This window comes from Cyanistes caeruleus, chromosome Z (assembly GCF_971803275.1).
Source record: "Cyanistes caeruleus chromosome Z, bCyaCae1.hap1.1, whole genome shotgun sequence".
In the NCBI taxonomy this organism is placed as follows: domain Eukaryota; kingdom Metazoa; phylum Chordata; class Aves; order Passeriformes; family Paridae; genus Cyanistes; species Cyanistes caeruleus.
The window spans coordinates 26,423,002-26,448,034 of NC_141732.1; the positions used below are offsets into that span (position 1 = coordinate 26,423,002).

At 39.4% G+C, this 25,033-nt stretch overlaps 1 protein-coding gene across 2 annotated transcripts in view; it reads left to right on the top strand.

The window, feature by feature from the left end:
* FEM1C (fem-1 homolog C) overlaps positions 1–25,033 on the top strand; it is an 81,542-nt gene that overhangs the window by 13,912 nt on the left and 42,597 nt on the right. Inside the window, exon 3 of one of the 2 annotated variants that reach the window (XM_086869358.1) lies at positions 5,058–5,231. In XM_086869358.1, coding sequence (XP_086725484.1) covers positions 5,058–5,231 — 174 coding nt within the window. Of the gene's footprint in view, positions 1–5,057; positions 11,256–25,033 lie in introns of those variants that run through there. The other variant, XM_086869357.1, reaches the window with a different exon arrangement.

The window sequence follows — 25,033 nt, forward strand, 5'->3', positions numbered from 1 at the left end:
TATAACTGACTTAGTGCTATTAATGTTAAAAATTGCCTGAGGTATAAGAAAGGTGGAAAATCACTTCCCTTTGTATGAACTAGATTTAACTTTATGAATCTTTATATATCAGGTAGTTTCATGTGCCACTTTGCGTTGGGATGTCTTCCTCAGTTTACTTGTTAGTAAATGATTGTAAAATCACTGGCCACTATTCAGAAATGTTTCAGAAAACTAATATTTTGAAAGTTAAATTCACTGTCAATAAATGAAGCAATCTAGTATTTTTTTATGTTAAAATGTTTGAATTTTGCACTTAAAATATGATTCAGGGGATAAAGTATGTTCATAACTCTGGTATAATTGCAAAAAACCTGAGTCAGAAACTTTAGAAAATAACTTCTTACTCATCTTTTGTATGAATTTGATTAGTGTGTCATGTAAATTTTTGCATCTGCTGGGCCTGGATTGAGACTCAGTTTGTTCTGCATAACATCGTTCTTGTTATAAGTTTTTTGTATAGTTTTTGTAGTTGCTAGAATTGAGACTGTCAAAGAGGCTTTAAAATGTGCTGTGAGTTCATTTTCAGATGGTTCACAAAACAGTTTGAGCAAGAAGCAGGAGTTCAATTTGCATGTGAAGTTTTGAGAACTGAAAGATAATGAGAGAAAGAGTGAGGACTGATGTTTTGGGTACTAGTGAGGAAACCACGGCAAAATGCCCAGTGCCCATTAGAAAATATTAATCTAAACAGTCTTTAAGAGTCTACATCCTTTTTCTGCATACCTAAATTTGCAAAGCATTAGATAAACATTTTCTGTCTTGGTGGCTTGACAAAAGAAGATAAAAACAAGCTGCTATGTGATGAACTGCTAATATAAAACAAAGAATAGAGGTCTACATTGTGGACTTAAGGTGTCTAGATCTGCAGCTGAAAGAGGATATTAAGTTTAGAGGGGAGTAATTATGGTTTGACCAGATACTTCTGAATTTTCCTTTCCTTTCCTTTCCTGTTTTTTTTTTTCTTCAACTTTATGTAATTTGTTTTTATTTTTACTATGCCTTGTTAGGAAGGAGGTAAATGTGCTATGAAGTCAAATATGAAAAAGTTACGAAGTGTCAAAATTTTTTGGGTAGATCTACATTAAGTTCTTATAATTGAATTGGAAATGAGACACATTTACTATTTCTCAAGTGTTTTTAATTAAGTGTGAAATACTGTTTCTTATAAACTTAAGTATGTATGAATTCCACATGTTTTGCTTTGGAATTCTCCATATTTAAGTCAGTGTAAACAATACATTTTTGGCAGAAAAAGTGTATTGGTGGAAAGACTTCACCTTTAGTTTTAATTTCTGTACAGTGTTGGCTTTTAAAGCAGATCTCGGGCATTTTTTGACTGAGTTTCATTAATGAAATACTGTAGTATTAAGAGTGAAGTGTGCATTCTAGACATCAGAGTCTGGAAAAAAAATTAAAGTGTATGAAGATAAATAGGAGCTGTAGACTGTACAAATACACTCTTATCCCTCACATAACCTGAAGATTTCTAGTGCTTTATTTCCTAATCCACAGTAGTTTACTTAGAGACTAGAAATAGAACAGCAAGGCCCACTGTGTATCACTGTCTTGTTGGCATTTAAAACAAAAGTCTGCCAAAAATACAAGTAAGGAAGTTTCCTGAAAATGTCTTAGCTTTTAAAAGCCAGTCTTATTACTAGGAATGGGCTATTAGAAACCATTAGAATAGATGAAATAGAAACCATTAGAATAGGAAGAATGAGTTCCACTTTTTGATTGTGGAAACTTGCTAGCAATGTAACAGAAACTAGTGATCTGATGAGCAGCTAACTGAATTTTCCAAGCTAATAATGTAGGAAATTTTAATCAGGTTGCAGGGTAGATATTAACTTGAACTTTCTGTTAATTAATTTATGTGGAGCTGAGAAATTTGTGTACCTGAGTCTGTAATATGTATAATATGTTGTAAAGAAAACAGTAGATGTAAATTGTGTGGTTTTGAAGGCAGTCAACCACGTAAGAGACTTTGTTAAGTTAGGAGGGGGCCTGGAGAGTTTGGCTTGACTTTTAACTTCTGCTCCAGAAGTACACACATCTGAAATTAAGTTAAACCTTCATCTAGATGCAGCCAAATACTTAGATATTTAGCTGTGGTGTCCAATAATTGCTTTCTAATTTTCTGTGAATATTTTCAAGCAGGTGACACTAGAAATAGTGTCACTAGACATTACTAGAAATTTACTTAGAAATTTCCCCACATGGTATTGGAACCGGAATGCCATTAAATATAAAAGACTATGCAATTTTTCATGCTAATGAAAAATAATCTGCATGTAAATCAAAAGTTGCTTATAACATAGATGTCTGCATATCATATGTTGAGAGCATTTTTTTTTCTACTTGTCTTTTGGAATTGTAACAAGAATAGCAGAGGAGTTAAGGTGGAACTTAAGGTAAAAGCCTAAGAAAGTATTAAGAATAGATTGTCTGGGTTTATACATTCCCTTGACAAAATATCCTGCTCCTTTAGACTATACTGTCAGTCTCAAAGATCCCAGCTGAGATGAAGGGTCTTTTGTGATGGATCGTGTTTTCCATTGTGTAAAGTCATTTCTTCAAAACATAAAAATCAAAGGAGATGGCAGTTGAAGAGAGGAAGAACTGTAGGGTAGGTGAAAAAAAGCCAGTGTTGGGTTAATGAAACTTTAATTTTCATACAGATCCCACTATCTTTTAATAATTGCTGGAGATTGAGAGGAAGGGAAATTTAACAAGGGAAGTGGGAAAAGTGAAGCAACATGGAGGTAGCCAGCTTAAGTTGCTATTTCATACTTGAAAGCAGATACAAAATCCCTTACAGAATCAATTATTCCAGTTGGAATATGAACAGTGAGCATCTAGTCCAACTGCTTGACCAGTTTTTAGCTAAATTAAATCAAATTAATGAGGACACTGACTAAAGGCATCTGAAACACTGGCAGGCTTGGGGAATCAGCCACCTCTGGAGATAGCCTCTTCAGTGTTTGAGTACCTCTCAGAACAGTTCTGAGCCATTCCCATGTGTCCTGTGGATACTGAGGGACCCCCCCTCTCTGCTTCTCCTCAGAAAGCTGTAGATAGCTCTTCAGCATCCATTCCTGCAAACTTGACGTATGCAAAGTCCTTAGCAGCTCCTTGCGGAACATTCCTTCTAGCCCTGTCACCAGCTTAGTTGCTGTCTTCTGGGTGCATGCAAAGACTTCCACATCCTTCTTAAATTGTGGGGCTCACAATGCTCTGAGGGAGGCAGTGCCAGTGCTGAGAACAGCAAAATATTCACCTCTGTGAGCTGGCTCACTGTGCTGTGTTTGATGCAGCTCTTGGTGGGGTTTGCCGTGGCACACTGCTGACTCACACTGAGCCTGCTGCCAATCAGCACCCCTGGGTCCCTTTCTGCAGGGCAGCTCTCCAGCCACTCTCAGTTCCTATTTGTGCCAGGTGTTACTCAATGCCAGGGGCATTGTCCAGTGTCTGTTCTTGTTAAATTTCATGCCTCTGATGATTGCTCAATGCACCAATCTATCTAGATCCTTCTGGAAGGCCTCTTGTCCCATCAGAGTCAATGGCACCTCCCAGTTTGGACTCAACATCAAGCTCTCTGCCAGTGCATTCAACTCCTGCATCCAGGTCATTGACAAATACATTGAGCAGCACTGGACCTAGAATTGAGCCCTGAGGAACACCTCTGGTGACCTGTCTCCAGCCACTGGTGGCCCCATTCACTACAATCCTTTGAGCTCTGTCCTTCAGACCGTCCTACACCAATGCACTGTGACCCTACTCATCCCACACTTGGATAACGTATCCAGAGGGATGCTGTGAGGGAAAATATAAAAGACAAAAAGTCAAAACTCACTAAAAGGCAAAAATTCTACATCCACTGTCTTCCCTTCATCTGCTGGATGGAGGACCTTATTCTAGAAGAATATCAAACAAGTTAAAACAGGATTTTACCCTTGTCAGCCCAAGCTGATGGGTTTGCATTGCTAATGTTTGCAATGTCCTTTAAATGCCTTACAATAGCATTCAGTATAATCTTCTCCATAATTTTTCCAAGTGTTGAGGTGAGACTACCAGGTCTGTAGGTTCCTTGGTAATCTCTCTTTCCCTTCTTATAAAATGAAATAACATTGGTTAGCTTCTATACAGTGGAGACCTCCCCAGACTCCCAAGACATTTAATAGCTGATGGAGACGGGTACTGCTGTAACAAACATCATCTTCATCAGTACTCAGGTAAATCCCATCAGGTCCCGTGGACTTGTGAGCTCTGAACTGCTACAGCTAGTCCCTGAGAAATGTCTAAACAAATGGGAAAACGCTATTCCCGAAGTCATCCTCTAAATCCGGGGATGGGGTGATGATAGTTGATCTGTATTATTAAAGACTGAGGCGAAGGAAAGCATTGAATGTCTCCACACTTCTTCACCTTTAATAGTCAGATGACCATCTTCAATAACTATCGATTTGGTATTTACTTTAGACCTCCTCTTGCTACTAGAGTACTTTAAAAACCCTTCTTGTCTGACACAATACCAGTAATTTTCAATTCTAATTGAGCTTTGGCCTTTTGCATCTTGTTCCCTGCATGTATGAACCACAGCTCTGTCAAATTCCTGCAAAGACTGACGTTGTTTCCAGAGAACATGTAATTTCCCTCCTGAGCTTCCAAGCTCTGTCCAGTCAAACTGGTCTCCTCTTCTGTTTGCTTGACTTTTGTTACAATGGAATTGCTGACTCCTGTGGTTTTATGTAGTGAAGAATTCCATTTTAATTCTCGTTTAGAGTTTTTTCCTTAAACATGTTTAATTTTTTCAAATAATAATAATAATATCAAGCATTTTAATTATTATAACTGCCTGGCAGCCTTTCTTTCATATACATAAATGTGGAAACAAAAGGTATTTTAAAACCATTAATATCTGGGGGGTTTCAGCGGGGTTTTTTTTAACTATTAGCATGGTGAGATTTGGACTGCAATTTGATATAATTTGTGTAATGGTGTTTGTTCTCTTGCAGGAAATACAGCATTACATGACTGTGCAGAATCTGGAAGTTTGGAGATCATGAAGATGCTTCTCAAGTATTGTGCTAAAATGGAAAAGGATGGTTATGGAATGACTCCCCTTCTGTCAGCCAGTGTGACAGGCCACACAAATATAGTGGACTTTCTGACCCAGCATGTACAGACAAGTAAGGCTGAGCGCATAAATGCCCTGGAACTTCTAGGAGCAACATTTGTGGACAAAAAGAGAGATCTGCTTGGTGCTTTGAAATACTGGAAAAGAGCTATGGAAATGAGATACAGTGATAGGACTAATATCCTTAGCAAACCTGTGCCACAAACACTAATTATGGCTTATGATTATGCTAAAGAGGTAAACAGCTCAGAAGAGCTAGAAAATCTTATTGCAGACCCAGATGAAATGAGAATGCAAGCACTATTAATTAGAGAACGTATTCTTGGCCCTTCTCACCCAGACACATCCTACTATATTAGGTACAGAGGTGCTGTGTATGCAGACTCCGGAAACTTCAAGCGTTGCATCAATTTGTGGAAATATGCTTTGGACATGCAGCAGAGCAATCTTGATCCACTGAGCCCTATGACAGCCAGCAGTTTGCTATCATTTGCTGAACTTTTCTCCTTCATGCTTCAGGATAGGGCAAAAGGCCTGCTAGGCACTACTGTCACTTTTGATGATCTGATGGGTATACTGTGCAAAAGCGTTCTTGAAATAGAACGGGCCATGAAACAAACCCAGTGTCTTCCTGATCCAATACAGCTGAACAAAGCCCTTTCCATCATTTTGCATTTAATTTGCTTGTTGGAGAAAGTACCTTGCAGCTCAGAACAGGAACATTTTAAGAAACAAACTATTTACAAGTTTCTTAAACTTCAGCCTAGAGGAAAGAATAACTTTAGTCCGCTTCACCTTGCTGTTGACAATAATACGACATGTGTTGGTCGCTACCCAGTTTGTAAATTCCCCTCTCTACAAGTTACTGCTATCCTGGTGGAATGTGGTGCTGATGTGAATGTCAGAGACTCGGATAACAACAGTCCATTACACATTGCTGCGCTGAACAACCATCCAGACATCATGAATCTTCTTATCAAGTCAGGTTCACATTTCGATGCCACAAACTCATGTAAACAAACAGCTAGTGATCTGCTGGATGAGAAGGAAATAGCAAAGAATTTAATCCAGCCCATAAATCATACTACTTTGCAGTGTCTTGCTGCTCGTGTAATAGTGAATCATAACATATCCTATGCAGGGCATATCCCTGAAAAATTAGAGAACTTCGTTTTGCTCCATAGATGATAGTGTGGCGTTCCAGAGTACTGCTTTTGAAGCACGACATGGTGATATTTTCCTTGAGCACTGTTGTGATACACCAGCGTTCCCTTAGCTTGCTCCATTTTGCTCTCATTGGCTAGTGTTGTTAGCATCAGATCTGCAGAGTTGGTTACCCAGTATTTAATATGAATATGCCATATAATATATTTTGTGGATTATTTAGAAATGTAATGCCATATTTAGACTTTTTAAACTGTCTGCCAAAGGCTTGTCTTTTCTGGTCTTACTTGCCTGTTGGGTGTTTGGGACTGAGTTGAGCATTTTCCACTGATGTCTTTTTACTATAACTGTTATGTGGATTTTATACGGTTGGAAGGTCATCTTTTTTTGGTTTTGCTTGAGCGTTTCTACTCTTACTCTCTTCTTTTTCTATGGACTCATTGCTAAACTGTGCAAGTTGTATGGACTTGTTAACATTTGCAACTACCATAAGTGCTTTTATCTTCTCTATGCACTGGCTTAAACATGACTGTTGTGTGTGAGCATATTTCTATGCAGCACTTGGCCAATTTCAACTTAAATGCCAATCTTGTTTTGCAGTTTGTTTAAAGCTCTCTTGAGAATGCTGTCTTCATAGCATGATGAATTTTGGAGTTATTTATCAGCTCTCCAAGCTTGGGTTTGACTTTTTTGACTGCTGTAACTGAGATTGCTTCCATTTTGATCCTCTGGAAATTTTTCCTAAATAGGGGAGAAGAAAATCTTACTTTTTCTGATTGTATTCTACTTGAACTTTAAATCTGAAAATTGTTCTGTTGCATCATGCAGCTGGGGGAAGAGTCCTCATGATGTACAACTGACACCTTCCCCTCTGCACTAATGTCTTGCTTATGCCAGTTATGTGACTAGATGTGAAGTTTGCTCAAAGTTTAACCTCAAACCTTAATGATACACTTCTATGAGAAATAGATAAAGTATATGCTCTGCTTTAATATCTGCAAATCAGCTTTAGCTACAAAAGAAAACTAAAGCATGTTGATGGCATGATGTTTATCAGTCCAGATCTAGACATCGTATAGTATAGTAAGTGGCTGTCTGCCAGGGTATCGAAAGTTCTATAGCAGTGTCCTTTTTTCTTCATTTTAAGTAATTTTAAGTATCTTTATAAATATTTGCATGGGTTTCTCATCTCTGTCAGTTGTACTTAACAAAAGCAGAAGTTCTGTTGTGTATATAGCTCCTATGAAAGTACCTATTTTTTATAATATTTGCACAACAGCTTAGCTTTTGCAAATGAAAGGGCTCTTTTGACTTGGTAAGAAGTCTATAAATGAAGATCATCAATGTGAGTGCGATTCAGGTAATTAATATAATTCAGCACTTTACTGTTGATTAATAGTAGGATTTATTATGGCACATTAGCCCTACAGATGTCTTAAAGTGAAATAAATTTCTGTTGGATAGGATACAGTTTACTTGCAAATCTAGTTGTCTAGCATATTGGGTATTTTTGACTTAATGTTTCATCTCAGTTGTGGGCAGTAAGTGTATCTATGGGGTTCTTGCTCCAGAAATCCAACAACTTGTTTTATGCCTTTGTCAGAGTTAAGAGATATTTAGAATCCAAATTAATTAGGTTAGGAGGGTTTTTTTAATACTTTCAGTTGATGTTAGAACATTTTTGTCATTTGTGATTGAACTTGAGGAAGAAAATGTCTTGGGAGCACATAAGAATAGCCCTTCCTTGTTTTTGTTCTGTTTTGGCATTCCTGCCAGTGTATGGCAGTGTACAGGTGCCTACTAGCTTAGCCATTTTTGCAAAAAATATGGGGATGTTTTTAAGCAAATATATGTTGAAAGCAGTGCTGTTTGTGTATTGTCGCTATTGGAATTGCTGTTTTGAAGCAATTTTCACTGTTTTGTCCCTTGCGGTGTCTATGTTGTATACTATTATGATAATCATAGAATCATTTAGGGTGGAAAAGATCCTTAAGATCATTGAGTCCAACCCTTAACCCAACACTGCCAAGTCCAGCACTAAACCATGTCCTTAAGTGCCACATCTGCATGCTCCGATACCTCCAGCTATGGTGTCTCAGCTGCTTTCTTTGGGCAGCCTGTTACACTGTTTAACTACTTTTTCCATGGAGGAGTTTTTCCTAATATCCAATCTGTATCTCCCCTCATTCAACTTGAGGCTATTTCTCCTTGTTTTATCATTTGTTACTTGGGAGAAGAGGCCAACCCTCACCTTATCACAACCTCCTTTCAAGTAACTGTAGAGTTGTAAGTTCTCCACTGAAGCTCATTTTCTCCAGGCTGAACAACCCCAGCTCTCTCAGCTGCTCCTCATCAGATTTGTGCTCCAAACCCTTCCCCAGCTCCACTGCCCTTCTCTGGACATGCTTTGGTACCTCAATATCTTCTGTGTAGTGAGAGACCCAAAACTGAACACAGCACTCGAGGCATGGCTTCACTGGTGCTCTGTACAGGGAGACAATCACTGTCCTGATCCTTCTGGCCACACTGTTGCTGATACAGGCCAGGATGCAGGTTTCTCTTGCATTACACAAGACTAAACTCTAGTCAGTTGAATGATTTGCTGGGATTTGTAATGCTTAGGACACATACCACTCAGCTTTTCATTTGTGAGGACGTGTAGTTTAGTTTTTGAATTTATACATTGTAATGCTTTTCTGCTGCTCTGTAAATGGGGATAATCAGCAAATCATACCATGCTAGAAATACGTTATACATCAAGTCATAAAAGTAATTCTTTTTGTATAGATCACAGAGATAAGGATTTTTAGAATCTGTTGGAATCTGTTCTGCTCTTTGGTGGTTTTAGTTTAAATTTCTGACTTTTTAACTGACAGTTGCCCTGTTTAAAATTAGATGGACATTATTAGTTGGTTGTTCAGCCTGAGGAAGAGAAGGCTACAGGGAGACCTTATAGGACCTTCCATTAACTAAAGGGGGCTACAAAAGAGCTGGAGAGGGACATTTTACAAAGTCATGAGGTGAAAGGACAAGGGGGGATGGCTTTAAACTGAAAAGGGTGAGATTTAGCTTAGATACAAAAAGAAACTGTTTACTGTGAGGGTAGTGAGACACTCCTACAGGTTGCACATAGAAGCTGTGGATGCCCCATCCCTGCAAGTGTTCAAGGCCAGACTGGATGGGGCATTGGTGCAGTGGAAGGTGTCTCTGCACAAGGCAGAGAGGTTGGAACTAGGTGATCTTTAAGGTCCCTTCCAACCCAAATAATTCTATGATTAATAATCAGTAGTCCAGAAATATAATGTAAAAATTGTTAATTGTTAGCAATCTTTTAAATGGAAAGCATTCACAAAAGTGAAAGCATATCATTATTAGTTCTCTGTAAATCTAGTGAATATTGCTACAAGAAAGGCTTACTGTGTTAGCTGCTCTTTAGAAGCAAACCAGGCTATTAGTACATGCTGATTTATTGCACGAATCTCTGTCTAAATATCTACTGATGTGCATCAGTCTGAAGGATTTAACACCTCCATGCTGAATTTAATTTTTCATGGTGAAGCTCTCTGCTGAAGAGAATACTTATCTTGACAGATAACTTGGACTTAGGTGTCCTGGCAGATGAGTTCATGCATTTATGGCCACTTTGCATTTAGACCTGTGTCTTTACACTACTCTGTTTTATTTATCTTAATTTTAATTTTGTAATATTTTTAATTAATTATTTTACTGTTTTTCTCCTTTCTTCCTATTTGGCCTTTTTTTTCTGATGAAACATACTGTTTCTGAGCTACTGACACAGAAAAATGAGGAGAACACTGCTGAAATAATTATATGCCCTGCAGGGATAAAACAAATTTTAAATTGATTAAACAGCTTACAGTTATCACTCCTCTAAAGACAAAGGAACTGATAACCTTGCTTGTTGAGATGTCTAAGTTACATTCTTTGGAGAAAGGGATAAATGCATAAAGCAGCTTTTCTTCTAATAGTTCTGGGTTTCAACTGAAGTATTTCAACAAGTAAGATGAAAAATATTCTCATTTAAAAAATCTAAAATTATATTCCTATTTTTGTGTCACTTAGTCTGGTAACAAGATTCCAGCTGCCTGCAGTGTCTCTGTTCTGTTTGTTAAGTGCAGTGTAAAGACACCCTCTGAAATGCAAGGCAACATTGGTTTGTTTTCTATATATACTTCACAACACTCCCTGTGTAGGAAGTAGTCTGATGTATTTCCTAAGTCCACAAAGTTGTCTTTTAACAACTGTTTTGCAACTGGTTAAAATTAACCTCTTTCTATTTTTACAAACACTACTTTAAAGAAAGCAATGCAGTCCTATAGCAAAATCTTTAAAGGAGGATTTTTAATTAGATAAAAACTTTTTGAGGAAAAGCGTGCCTCTCCTCAGTTTTGTATCAGCTGCAAAGTGACAGTGGCAGGATATGGCTGCTCTTGAAATAGCTTCCTCATGCTTTGAAATATAGAGTGGAATGACTGTTAGACTCTAAAACATTGAGAAGCATGAAAAAGTAGACTAAACACTAATTTTACCTTCTGTGACTGCAATGATGCCAACTGCTATTTAACGCTTCAAAGTAATTTTGGTGAGAGACACACGAGACTCCTCATATTTCTTGGCTTTGAGTGTTAAAGTAACTGTTGAGCCCTCAGTGAGGGCAGGGGGAAAAGCTGTTATTGGTTTGGTTTTAAATAATGTTGTATTTGTGTTCCATTCTATCACAAAGACTTCCTATGCAGGGCTAGCTCTGTGTTTGGAAATACTACAGTTTCTTTTTTATGTGAAGTAATTTAGCTTTAACAGTAATGTAAAAAAGGAATAATAAGCATATTTCTTTGCTCCTACTCTCTTTAGGCTCCAAATGCAGATTACATTAAAAATATGTTTTGGAGAACACCTGTCTGAGTGTATATATCTGTTTTCTCTAAGGTATTGCAGTTACTGGTTGGTAAACTACTTTTACTGTAGAGTAGCTAAATCTGAATGCTGCAGCTTTGACCTTCCTGTCATTAAGAATTGTACCTTAAGCAAAAGATCATGTTTCATGCTCTTTCCTTCTGTGAAACTGTGGTCTGGTGAAGCGTTTAAATTTTGATAGTAGATAGTAGTAAAGGAAAGGTTTGAACTGAATGATACAGAAGTTATTTTCCCACTTTCTAGAAAAGGCAGTTAGTCATACTGTTAAGTGGGGGGAAACGTAGTACTTTCAGTTTGTAACCTAAAAGTAGATAGCATTGCCTTGTGAGAAGTAGGCAGCAGACAGTTTTCAGGAAAGCTGGACAAATTAATTTTCTTCTTCAGGCTTATGAAGGATCTTTCATATTGCCTGAACAATTTGAAAAATAGAGAAATAGAGCATTTCAAGGGTGAAATAAGCAGAAGATTCTTATTTAGAGGAACTTAAAGAATTGAAGACTTTGAAGAACATTACCACTGTGATTTCAAAATATCTTTGTAGTTAGGCATAGTAGTCACAAACCTACCTTACGAGGCAGCGTATGTTTCAGAGACATGGAACTGTGTGATCATTAACAATAGGATGAAAAAATATGAGGTTTTAAATGAGGAAGACTGCTCCAGAACTTTCCAGTAGGATAATTGTCACACAGATGGCTTCAGTGAATTGAATGTAGAGTCTCTTAATTGGGAAAGGGGAAAAACTGGAAAGGATAATTTACATTATTATTCATCCTTCTGCAGTTGCAGATGATGAAAGATGTCTGCTGTTACCTAAGCTGATAATCATCCGAAAATGCTTCTTGGCAGTAGCAAGTGCTGGCTAGTGCTTGAAGACCAAAAATCATCCTACAAAGTAGTGCAGGATTAGGGCAAAAGAGACCAAGTGTGAGGTGTGTTGCTCTGACAAAGGCAATACTTTGGTTTGTTTTGCAGATAATATCCAGAGGGCCAAATGTCATCCACGGTGAATAGCAAAAGGCCCTTCTCCCTACACTCCAAGGTCTTACCTTGCTGTTGATCTCCAGCATTCAGAAAAATTGAGAAGAGGCTATACTCAGAATATGCTCACAGTTATGCACACAGGGGAAAAAAAATAATTGCTTTCTTATTCATATAAGTGTGTCAGAAGCCAGTGAGTGTGAGGCAATGTAAATTATAAAAATGGCAACCACATCTCCCATCAGATCATAAGACATGATCATGAGACATGATCTGGGTTCCTCTCTGAAGTTCAAAGGGTTGCTTTTATCATATCTCTTGAAGATTTATCAAGTTATAAGTTCCTTAACATAACTTCTCTTTACAAGGCTATTTGGAATGCCCATCTATCAGTAATTAGAAACCTAATTCCCATTTGAAATACACGTTTTCCTAGCTTTGTATGTGTGATCTTCATATAGTTTCAGCACTTGTCAGTCCTTCAGTGAGTTGTTTTCTCTCAGCCTTTATGTGGTTAGGCTAAACCAAACAACCAAAATTACTCCCAAGCTTTAAGAATGAGCAAAAACCAGAATAATCTAGAGTCAAATAAGCTGACAGAATGGTTTGGTTTTCCTTTTTCCCCTCCTTTGATTGTATGCTACCAAAAAAACCCCAGGATCCACTGGTTCACTAAACACTTTTTGCTGCTGAACCTGCAATTGAAATTGCCAATTCATTCCTTTTTACAATGGGAGGGATTTTTTTTACAGTAAACAGTTGATTGTTTCCTCTTCTCCTAATATTTTGGGTGTCTGCATACTGCTTTGTTCCATTCACACACAATGCTATCCTAACTGGAATGTGAGGCAAAACATTCAGTGAATGAGCCAAACTTGGATTATTTTTTGTTTCCATCCCATAGTTTCAAAATAGTGGGCTTGCCTTTTTCTCCATTATTTTTGCATGTGTGGCTACTAGGCATAAAAATACTTTTTTATTGGCTAGCTGTAAAATGGGGTCCCCTCCTAGGATGACTGTGTTCTTACTGGTTTTCTCTCTAAGGGAAGCACATCTGCTGTATCATGCTTTGTTTTTCCATAATGCATGAAGTGGAAACTTCAGAGAGTTAAAAACCAAAAGAAACGAGCAAAAAGTCCCCAAAAGAAAACCCAACAAAAAGCCCCCAAACAAACAAACAAAAAACAACAGAAAAAAAGCCTGAAAAACAACAACAACAAAAAATTCCCAACAAAACCCTCAAAACCAAACCAGAAAACATGACCTGCTGTTAAATAACAAAATACACTGTGTGTTGCTACAAGGAGTGTGGATGGCTTACTTCCAGTCCCACCTTGTGGTAACCGTAGGGCCAGATGGCAGATAGTTCTGTGAGAAGGCTGCTCCCACCCCAGCACTGCTGTTCAGATCAGGGATGTACTTTTCAAATGAGTCTCCCCATTGTCCATTCTTTGCTTGTTTGGGTTCATGTCACTGAATTTTCTTAATGCACAGCCAGTGTTGCTTTTGAATTCACCTGAGCTCAAAGAAGTGTTCCAAAGGCTCACCTAACAGGCTTTGACCACTGATGGCTGTCCAGTTCATGGGAGCAGACTATAAGTTGTTCTGAAATAATCCCTTTATCTTCTCTCATCTTATCTTTACCCTTCTACTCCCATGGAGTGTCACAGACTTATGATCCTTGGCATCAACTCCTCCTTTCTACAGATCTCCTTTCTAATACGAGTGTATTCTAATACAAGTGTAACCGTAGCTTTCTTCTGATGTTAAACATAAGTTGACCCGTACACTGTCTTGTTTTTCCTCTTGCTTGTAGGTGGTTACTGCCTATAGTGCATAACATCCATAACCCGTGTTCTGCTTTGAGCTGGGTCACGAAAATGAGATAATGTAGTTGATTGCTAAAGGTGGATCTACCACATCATTAACTGTTGGAAAATGACTCAGCTGTGCCACATGCAATGCTGATACTTCCTCCTGACAGCATGACTGACCATAGTACAAAGTGCTGTTGTTGTGTTCTAAAGAAATATTTGCTACATTATACAAAGGCAGAACCTAAGGCAAGGACTCAGTGACCTCTTAAAATGACCACAGGAAGTATGGGCTATAGCAGTAAAAAGGGTTCAGATCATTTGGATCCACGGACTTGGGTGACACTTCGTTCCAGGTAGGTTTAACATCAGTAATTTCATAAACAAAGACTGCTATAAAACAAAACAAACACCAAGAATTTCTTAGGGAAATCAGGCAAATGTTATTGCAGTTTTAATGCATGTGTCTATTCTTCCTCTCCCTAATTTTTGAACACATTAGGCCAGTTTAATAAACTCAACAGAAACAGAGCAACCTATGTGTGTCTGTAACTTCCATCTGTAACTTCCTTGAGAGCTCCAGAGAGAGCAGATGGCAGAGTCCATACTAACAGTTCCCACTGAAGAAGAGGATTTGGCAGGAGCTTGACTCTTATTAGGTATGAGAGAATCCACACAGGAATTAAAATACTTAGGGCCGTGTAAAAGCCTTTGATCACAGCCCAGGCTTTACTAGAGAGCAGATCTGGTCACTGTTCAAGATGTGCCATACATGTAGTCAGTGCACCTGTTCACCAAGGTAGCCTCTGAGCATCAGATTATCCTGCTTTGTGTAGTCTAATCTCCCTCATTAGGCACTCGGTGTCCTGTGTTTGCTGTAATGGCACAGAATGTAAATGAAAATTCGCCAAGCTGCACAAAAATGAGAAGCTCTAGGACTTTCTATGGCTGTATGCTGACTATATTGCTATACATGCCAAAATGGTCTGAAGGTCATTATGTTGAGTAGTTACTGCTGCTTGCTAAGCAGGCTGGGGGAAACCATGACTCCCAGTTCATCTATGAGTTCTGACCTTGTTTGAATCGTTATTTCTGTTGACCTTGGTACAAGTAATGAACAAGACCAGACTTGTGATTACCCTTTTTCAAAATCCTTCATTTCAGTTCTCAAGTCTGGCAACTGTTTTATTAAAAAGCTCAAAGTGACATGAAATCTTTAAGAGGAAACATTTATCTGGTGGAGAACCGTTCTGTGGAAAAACAGGTCTGGCACTTTTGCCCAATGATGTCTACTCTCCACTGAGCCTCCAGTGGAAATTTTCCTGAGATCACTGCTTCTCTTCATGCCTTGACCTAATTTTCCAGCTCTCATGAATTCTTTGCAGCAGTGTTTCTCCAGCTATGATGCCTTGTCCTCATGTCCCTCTGAAAGCTGCAGTGCAGCTGCAGTCAGTTGCTCACTCACTCACTCACTGCAGGTGACTGCCCTTGCCCTGGGCTGCCACTGAGAGCCAACTGCTGAGCTAGTCAGCCCTTCTCTGACAGTGATGCCTGGGAAAGTCCAGTGCATGCAATGCACTGGTGATATGCAATGGCAGTTATTTAAAAATAAAGTGTAGAACTAAATGCTCAGATTTCCCTCCATCCTTTGTGACCCTTTGTAAATGTGCCGTCATTGCTTATCATCATCATCAACATCATCATCATCAACATCATCATCATCATTATCATTGTGTTCTCTGCTGCCTGCCTTTATTGTTCCCAGTTGTTCCGTTGAGCTTCTTACTTCCCACTGTTCCCCTGCTGCCATTGGCTGGGTCAAGTCTGCATTGAAATGGGAAATGCTTGGGGAGATTTGGTGCTTGCTGTGCCTTAGGCCACTTGTGCTATTTCTGAGCTGTATCAGTTGGAAAGTGGAAAGTCTGGAAGAAATTCAGGATTCAGCTTGATTGTCCTTTCTTCATCTTCCTGATGAGGATGCTTAGCCTCGTGTCATGATTTCACCCCAGCCAGCAGCCAAAACCCAGGCAGCTGCTCACTCACTCCCCCACCAGTGGGACGGGGGAGAGAATTGAAGGGTAAAAGCCAGAAAACACATCACATGGGCTGAGATAAAGACAGGCTAACAGGGAAAGCAAAAGCCACACTCACATAGGCAAAACAAAACAAATAATTCACTGCTTCCCATGGGCAGGCAGGTGTTCAACCATCTCCAGGAGAACAGAGCCCCATCACATGCAATGATAACATGGGAGGACGAACACCATTACTCCTAATGTCCACCCTCTTCCTCCTTCTGCGCAACTTTACATACTGGTCATATGGTCTGGAATATCCCTTTGATCAGTTTGGGTCACCTGTCCCAGCTCTGTCATTTCCCAACCTCTCATGCACTCTCAACTCCCTCACCAGAGTGCCAGTGAGAGCAGCAGGAAAGGCCTTGGCTCTGTGTAAGCCCTGCTGAGCAACAACAGAAACATCTCTGCATTATCAACCCTGTGTTCAGCACAAATTCAAAACACAATCCCATACTAGCCACTGAAGAAGACTGTACCCCACCTGAAACCAGCACAGCTCCTCTTTAATGTGAAATGGGGCTCTGTTAATCGCTTTGCACAGTGGGTTTTGTTTCACATGATGTTGCAGATCTACTCTGCAGGTGTTGCTGGTGTAAGCTGTTAAAGATTCTGTAAGCAGATCTCATCCTGGAATCAGTAATAACTGAATTTCCTCACATTCAGAAGGTACTTGAAAAGCTTTGTGCCTGTTTAAACCCCGGTTCTGATTCCTAACTTGCTGATTTTTTGCTCTTGAAAATCTGCCTTAAAAAATTGTGACTCTCTCAGTGTCTTTCCAGATCCCACTGTTTTGTCCACCATTATGTTATAATGTCCTGGTTTATGATTATTTTGCCCTTCTCTGCCGCAGAAATATGTGGTAGTATTAGGAATGTGACATTTCATGTGTTTCTTCTGAAGATGTTTATTGACTTTGCAAAAGTGGAAAGTGCATTAAAATTAGAATTACAAGTGTTCTGTCTTGTTTTGTCTTGCCATTAACAAGGGTCATTTACCTCAGAGGATAAGTTCTAGTAGACTAAAAAATTTTAAATTTGTGATAATGAAAATTTGTATATTCCTACTGTACAAACATGTTTCAACATGTCTTTTTCACATTTTTGAATTGAATATGGAACTGTTTTCTTAAATCCAAAATGGAGAAAATAAAAGGAAATTGGACATACTTGTAGTAAATGAAAAATCAAGCATCCTATGCTACTAGTGGAACTGGAGAAGCAAGCTAATCCCCTTCTGGCCCTGTTTGCAGCCAGGCTACTGATAACTTAGATAATTAGACCTTCTTGTACTTAGAGCAAATAATGCTAAATGCACAGATCTGGCTGAAAGTTTCTTGGCAAAGTAGTCAAACTAATCTTGCACTGAGGAGAAAAGGCTCAGAAGGAGGAAGATGTAGTGGCCAGTTGGACTTCACCAGGCTATATGTAACTTAATGGTACCACAGAGGGATCTCTGTCAACCCCTGCATTTACCAGCTCCTCACAGCAGTCTTTACTCTCCATCTTGCATGATGGGCTATGGTTTGAGCTCATTTCTGTTGCAGCAAGTGTGAAGAATGAGGCTGAAGAATGCACATTCTGCTCTTCTCTGGCAGCCAGCAGTGGTGCAACAGGGATAGCAGTGGATGCTGCTGGAAGTCCCTTTAATTGACATGTTCACTGAACATGGCAGCTGTGCCTCTCTTCTCCAGAGCAGGGAGAAGTGAAGGAGTTGGTCTAGGCGGCCCCCTTCTTTGAATTGCGCTGTGATCTGGAGCTGGATAGCATTGCCAGTCAAGGTATCTGAACATACTGTTCTAAAAAGAGTATGAGGAAAAGCTGGGGCAGTACCACTCTTTCCTAATAAATCCTTACACCCTGCTTCAGTCTTTGGCTGTGTGACATTGATCTGATATCCTCAGAAAACGGCCAAGAAGAAAAGTGAGAGATGGATGTGCAGCTACTGCAAAGCCAGTCTGATTTAGCAGGCAATAGTAAATTTTATTTGGGGCTTGAGAAGGTGCTAGAACACTCAGTGAGAAAATTAATTACTGCTAACTGTACTAACAGTGCAAGGCACTAGACACAGAACACTACAGAGAGAACAGGGACTGTGCTCACATACTGTGAACTGTCAGTCTTGAAATCTGAAATATCACCTCAGTAATTTTAGCAAGGTTTGATCCCAGAAAAAGAAATATAAGTAGAAATGTAGCTTTGTGTCTTTTCTAAGCAGTTCAGATTTTGTGCGTAGTCATAGAACCATTCTGTGACATGATACTAAAAATTCCTCAGATTTCCACTGTGATTGATGCAAAGTGACTGCAACATCTTCTGTAACGGATTTCTCAGCAATGAGCACTTTACCTTCTAGGCAAAGTTGTCTACATAGTCAACTGTTGAGCAATCTGCTCAGCTGAAAAAACACTTTTGAAATGAGGAAATATTCTATGAGACACAGAGACAGAAATATTCTAAGAATTGTGTAAAAGCATTCAAAACATAAAAAGCCCCTACGTCCTGAAAAAGTTAGTGTTCAAAAGAGAAATTTCTGAAAGTGGGTAGAAATGTAAAAATTTTCTTCAATCCAGGAAATCTGTCTATTCACAGCTAAAACAACATTTGTTTTATCTGTAGAAGTTGGATAAAGACTTCTAAAGGAGAAAGATTAAGTAAGGTTTTCCAGATCTTTTCTTCTAAGTTCTCTGGAAGATGGCTGATGATGCTTCGTCCAAGAAGAACTTACTTTTCTTCAAATCAGTGAAATAATTTGCTTTCATACAGAAGTGGGATTTTTAAGCAAGGGTTTCAGAAAGAATTACAAATCAAGCAATTTAACAGAATTTTTAGTTTCTCTTTCCACAGGGTGTTTGAACCACGCACGTTGCTGAAAGGTGTCCCAGATTTAGCACCTGGGATTGAGCTCCCGTGTGATGAACAACAGTGTGAAAGAGGGTCAGGCATTCCATCCTTGTAAACCAGGCAAGGCCCTGCAAGCATGCCTGCATTGTGTCAACATGTGTGTGTATATTTCACGGCATAATTATGTATGTGCATGTGTAGCAAAACACTGAGTTCATAGGCATGCACGTACTTTGAGACCTGTGAACTTTCTTTAGTCATTGTGCTTTTAACATATCCCTTCATCTGACTGAAGTAGCAAAGACAAAGCAGAGTGACTTGGTCTTGAGGCCAGTGCAGAGGTATGGATAGCAAAACAGGCATTAAGAAAACCAGGGTGCTAACAGTCATTGGTTTATGACTTGTGTGGCTTGATGTGGTACTTGTCTTGGGAAAAATATGCACTTGGAGAAAGCACTGAGCAGAACACTAATTCTTATAGATATTACTGTATTTTGTATACTTAATGGCGTATGGTGCAACTGCATATATGGATAAGGAGACACTTTTTTCTGGTTCAGCATGGTTAGAAAAATGAGTGACAGCCTAGTGTAAAAGGGAAAACAAATCCAAAACTGTCTTGATTTCCTTTTGTGCTGTGAGCATTCCACAATCAATTGCAAGCCTCCACATACACTTTTGCCCTGATGCCTGAGCAGGTGTCTCTTGGATTAAATCTGGAAGGTATTCACAGAACATCTCCGTTGAGGCAGCTTATTGAATGGAAGAAAGACGAAGGGTGTTTTCCATAAGTTGTCTTGTTTTTCTTTCTCCAAATGGAGTTACTGCATGTAGAAGAGAACTGCAATAAAATAACTGTTTTACTTCAAAATGGTCATACTGTCTGCAAAGTGGAAGTGCTGTTTGCTTAAGTATCTCATTTGCAAAACTACTTAACTAGGAACTTGTCTGGATCTACACAGAAATGAAGATTAGAAATATCTTTTTCTTGCCTGCAGTATCTGAGAGACATCAAAGTACAGAAATGCTTCATTATGCCCAGTGACATGCGGCAATAGAGAGAGCATCATTCAGTTGGCATTTATCTCAGTATGTAACTGCTATTTCCAGAATATGTCCCTAGCTGTTTTGTGCTGCAGAACATGTACTGGGAACAGGCATCTTTGAAACAGTGCAAATTGCAAGTGTGAATTATCAGCAGCAGGAAAGAAAAGAGGCAGCAATTTGCAGAAGTAACAACTCTCCCTTTTGCTCCCTCCCTAACTCCTGACCTTTGTGTTTTAAAATCAAATGAAGAACATTATTGTTTGTGGCTGTGATGCTAGCATTAAGGATGGAGCCAATGATAGAGTTCTCATGTTTGGAGACAGACTGAAGCTTTGGCATTTGGAAACAAGTTGTTTTACAGCCTTCTTTCCAGGATGATGACGGTGAAAGCTCACAATGATACACATGATTATTAGCTATGCAAATAAAGCTCCTAGGAAAGACAAAGAAATGTCAAGATTATTAATAGTGTTGCACTGACTCCCAAGACTTAGTGAAGCTTAGGATGTTGCCATCACATTCCTAGTTTTTCCTGACTTCTGCTGCCTCCATCCTGGTGCTGTGTGCATGCCCGATGCAGTTGCCACAGCAGTCTGCATTTGGCTCATGTGCAATCCCAGTATTTCTTCAGACTTCCTTCAGCTTGCACCATTTAAGATGAGCTGTGAGGGTAATGTCTCCCTTGGAAGGGTAGCACCTCTCATGGAAGGATACCTGGGCTGCTTTCTTATTCCCTTCTGGTACAGAAGCCACTGGTTTACCAGTGGCAATGTGTTCATCCAGCTAAAATAGCCATTTTGCTGCCCTTTGAGTCTGAGAGATTTCCCTGTGAAAGGAAAGAGGAAAGTCTAAGTTGTATTAAGGGCTTGCCAACACAGGAAGTTTGTGCCGTCAAAACACTCCTGCAAATAAAGCACTACAATGGCAGGTTGCTGGGACTCTCCCTGTCCTTCAGGAATTCAATGTATTTCTTAATGTTTCAGGGCACTCTGGAGTCAAATTCGATAAGTTTTGCCAAATCAAATACAGACAGCATTAAAAACTGCAATGAAGGGCTGAAGGGCAGAGGAGGAAAGAGATACAGTGTCTTAGCAGAAGGGAATCCTTCTGTCTTCCATCAATGGGATTTAGGCTTCATAAATCAGGGAGGGACCTTTGGGGCAACTGTTTGACACAGGTCCTCTGGAAAGTTAAATATTTCCCAAGTGAAAATGGGTGGAAAGCCGCTGAATTTTTTTTGGGTTTTTTTTTCTGACTATATTGTAGCTTGTGTATGAGGTGTATAATAGAGAGAGTAATAGCATCACTGTGGACATAGGAAATCGGGAAACGTTTCTGCAGGTGTCTTCCTCTTCTCAGCCCCAAAGGGTGTTCTTGTAAAGCGCACAGGGGTGAGGACATGTGATTACTTTGCTGCTTTCTTGTTCCTGGAAAGATACTAAATCTACTAGGTTCTGAATTATTGGTGTTCTCACATCTTATCAAGCTACAATATGTTGAAATAGGATTAAACAGTTAATACAGGAATAGGAGTTCACTGTGTACACAGCTGTGCAAAGTGAAATTTTGCCAGGCATGTTAAGTCAATTAATATTAATATTTTCAAGGGGTGCAGGGGACTTCTGATTAAGCTAACAGTAGTTGTGTTTTCAAACATGTGTTTTATGTTTCAAAAGCTTTCAAAAATGTATTTGCAATGTGCTTTGGAAAATACCTGGTTTTGATGGTCAGGCAACTTTAATTCTTGTTAAGCTGTTTTCAAACAGTGTGTTTTAGAGTATCACAGCCCATCAAACCAGACATATCTAAGCATGAGTTTCTGCTCAACTTCCTGTGAGTAGCTTCACTGCTGTCAAGGAGATTGGAGATGTACTTCATCTGTGTCAGCCAAATGCTAAGCATGTATCGGACACTACATTCTTTCTAGCTGTTAGTGCCACTAGTTAGTCTTTCACAGGATCATCCAGGTTGGCTGGGAGCTCAGGATATCTCTTATCCAATCTCCATCTGAAAGCATGGTCAGCTATGAATCCAAGTCAAGTTACATCAGTATTTTATCTGGTTCAGTCTTGAAAATCTTGATGGAGTTTCTCATAGAATCATCTAGCTTCTCTGCTGCTTATTTGGAGAAAAAGAATTCTGTTTAAAAGTCAGACCAGTGTATGAGGTATTTCTGCTTTTTGTCTTGGCTGGTTCAATGCACCAACCTCTGGAAAGTAAGCTCAATGAACATCTGTAAATTGTATACATTGTTTGAGAAAATAGAATCCTAGAACAGAATAAGTTGGGCTGGAAGGGACTTTAAAGGTCATCTAGTTCCAAACTCCTTGCCATGGGCAGAGGTGCCACCCCCTAGATCATGATGTCTGGGCCACATAATCTATTTGGATTTGTGCTTTTCTTTTCCTAATATTAATTTAATAGATCAGCAAGCTGCAGATTTCCTTCCTCTGCCTTTTCCAGCTGTCTATAGGGGTCTCATTTCTCTTTTATGCTTCCCTGTTGCTGACTATTCTTCAGCCAACAGCTGTATTCGAGGTACTCTTGTCCCCACCTCTCTAATTCTACACTTCTCCCAGCATCTTCTAGTCCTTTTTTCCAAATTTCTGTGTAATTTTTCTGTGTAATTTTTCCATGTGGGTAGACAAGGGTGTATATAATTATGCAGAAGAGTGAGGTTAACAGAAAAATATGATGACAAAATCAAACAATTAAAAATTCAGTAACGACTGGCAGCAGTCTCATTTTCTATTCCCACATGCACATGGCTGATCAAGCTGCTGGTAATTATATGATCAAGTGATTTTTTTCCCAAAACCCTTCCTTGTTCCTTGGACAGGATGTGATTCTCAATGTGAGTCAGTGCTGTGCTTTGAAGGAAGCTGTTTGCTGTTGCAGGAGCTGGGATATTTGTAGCAAAAGGGCCCAACAATTGCAGGAAAAGCAAAAGGATAGCCTTCTGTTTAAGAGGAATGACCCTTGCCCTGGCCATTTGGATGACTCTGGTCCAGGATTTTGGTGATGCAAAGCAAGTGACTTCCACCCAAATTCTCAAAGGCAGTTACAGGAGGCATTTCACACTTTCCAGGTGTTTACCTGCTTGTTAGCTGTTGGAAACTCTCTTTTCACAGATACAAATGAAGTAAATAGAAAAGGTTTGTATATACATTTAAATGTATAAAGAAATATGTTTTCTGTTAAAAATTTTCTGTATTCTTGAAAAATAATCTCCCTCACATTTCAAATATGAAATCAAAAGCTTAAAAAGAAAGTGCGGCACAGCTTGTTTAAGACAGCATTTGGAATGTTTCTCAAGCTCTAAATTAAAAGAAAGCCACAATCAGATATTATAGACATGCTAATGCAAATGATAGGTTCTCTATTCATTTTCATTTTGTTAGGCTTGGGCTTTTTATGTTCTGTGAGTGACAAGCTGAAGTGAGGACAACATGTGAGCATGGATATCGGTGACTCTTAAGTTCCCATCTTTTTGGTGTCATTCACTGTGTTATTACAGACACGTGAAGCCTTATTATATAAATCTATTACTCATTTAATATTTACTAACATTTTAGCTAATTTTGGAGGTGTGTGCAAGGAGAAATAAGCCAATATCCCCTTCATCTACCCCAGAGCTTGCACCATCTGCCACAGACCTCCAACCTCCATTCATAACCCTTGGGTGCACCATGTAACCTTCAGCCTTGGAATATGAAGTACGACCTTTTCAGGACAGAACCCTTCCACTACATGAGTGGGACTCTGGTGCTCAGCCTCTGTTGTCGGTGGGTGGGGTGATCTGACAATGCAGGGCAACCTGCTGGTGGGAAGCACTCTTCCCCAGATACAGCCCCATGTCCTTGTTCACATGCAACTGGGTGGTGTATTTTGATAGGAAGTGTACAATATATCTTCAGCTTTCACCAGGGGTGAACAAATAAGAAACAAATGTGTCAGCTGCCAGGAGTCTGAGAAAGGCAGTGCTTTATTGACTCTTGCTTCTGCAGTCAGTCTGACGACTTGCACGTTGAAGTGTGATTTAACCAGCGCTGATGCGAGATGAGTCAGAGAGGATTACACATATGTTGCACGACTTCCTTAGGAAAAAGTGTTAACCAGCTGGAGTACAGCATCAAGCCTGTCATTTCAGGACAGAAATTTCAAGCATTCAAGAAACAGGTGTCCCCACAAAATGCTGGGCCCTTCAGGAAAGGCTGCTCTTTAAATATACAAGTGAATGCATTTGTTTTGGTGGCAGGTCACTAAGCAACCTGCACTGCACCAAGAAAATACAATCTCAGCAGTGCTTCTCAGTACAGTCGGCATCTTAGGCATTGAATTGTCATGCCATGAATAAGCACTGACAGTTGCTGCAGGATCTTGTCCACAGCAAAATACTGGGGGCAGATACCCTGCTGCATCAGTGGTTTCAAGTATAAATTAAAAAGCAGGTTTAGAGTAAAGTAGTAGTTGGTGTTTAAATCTTATATGGTATTGTCAGTTCTTCTAGGTAGTATGAAAATGGATCAATAGTTAGATTAGTCTACAATCAAATGTGGTGGTTTGAGCATAAAGATTACTCTTACCTGAACACTGTCAAAGAGCAAATTTTTGTCACAAAAATTGGGGGCAACTAAATAGGCTGAAAGAGTGTTGGAGAGGGAGAAAGGGACAAGACCTTTTAGAGTTTGGGTGTATGTGAAATACAGTAGTGCATACCATTGTGACTGAAACTCAAATAAACTAGATGGCCTCACCCAGTTGTTCCTCAGTGAACTCATCATCCTCACCTGTCATACCTAACCGTGGCAGTCCGTCACATGAAGTTTAGTTTAGTGAAGCAGACAAGTGGGTTATTTGTCATTGAGAGTAGCCATCTTTTTTCAACATCTTGTTGGGCTTTATGTGGCATGTCCCCTAAAATAAAAATCTCCATAGCCTCTGCCCCAGACATTAGAGAGGTCTCTCTGTAGATTGGGACAGAACATAGAGGAT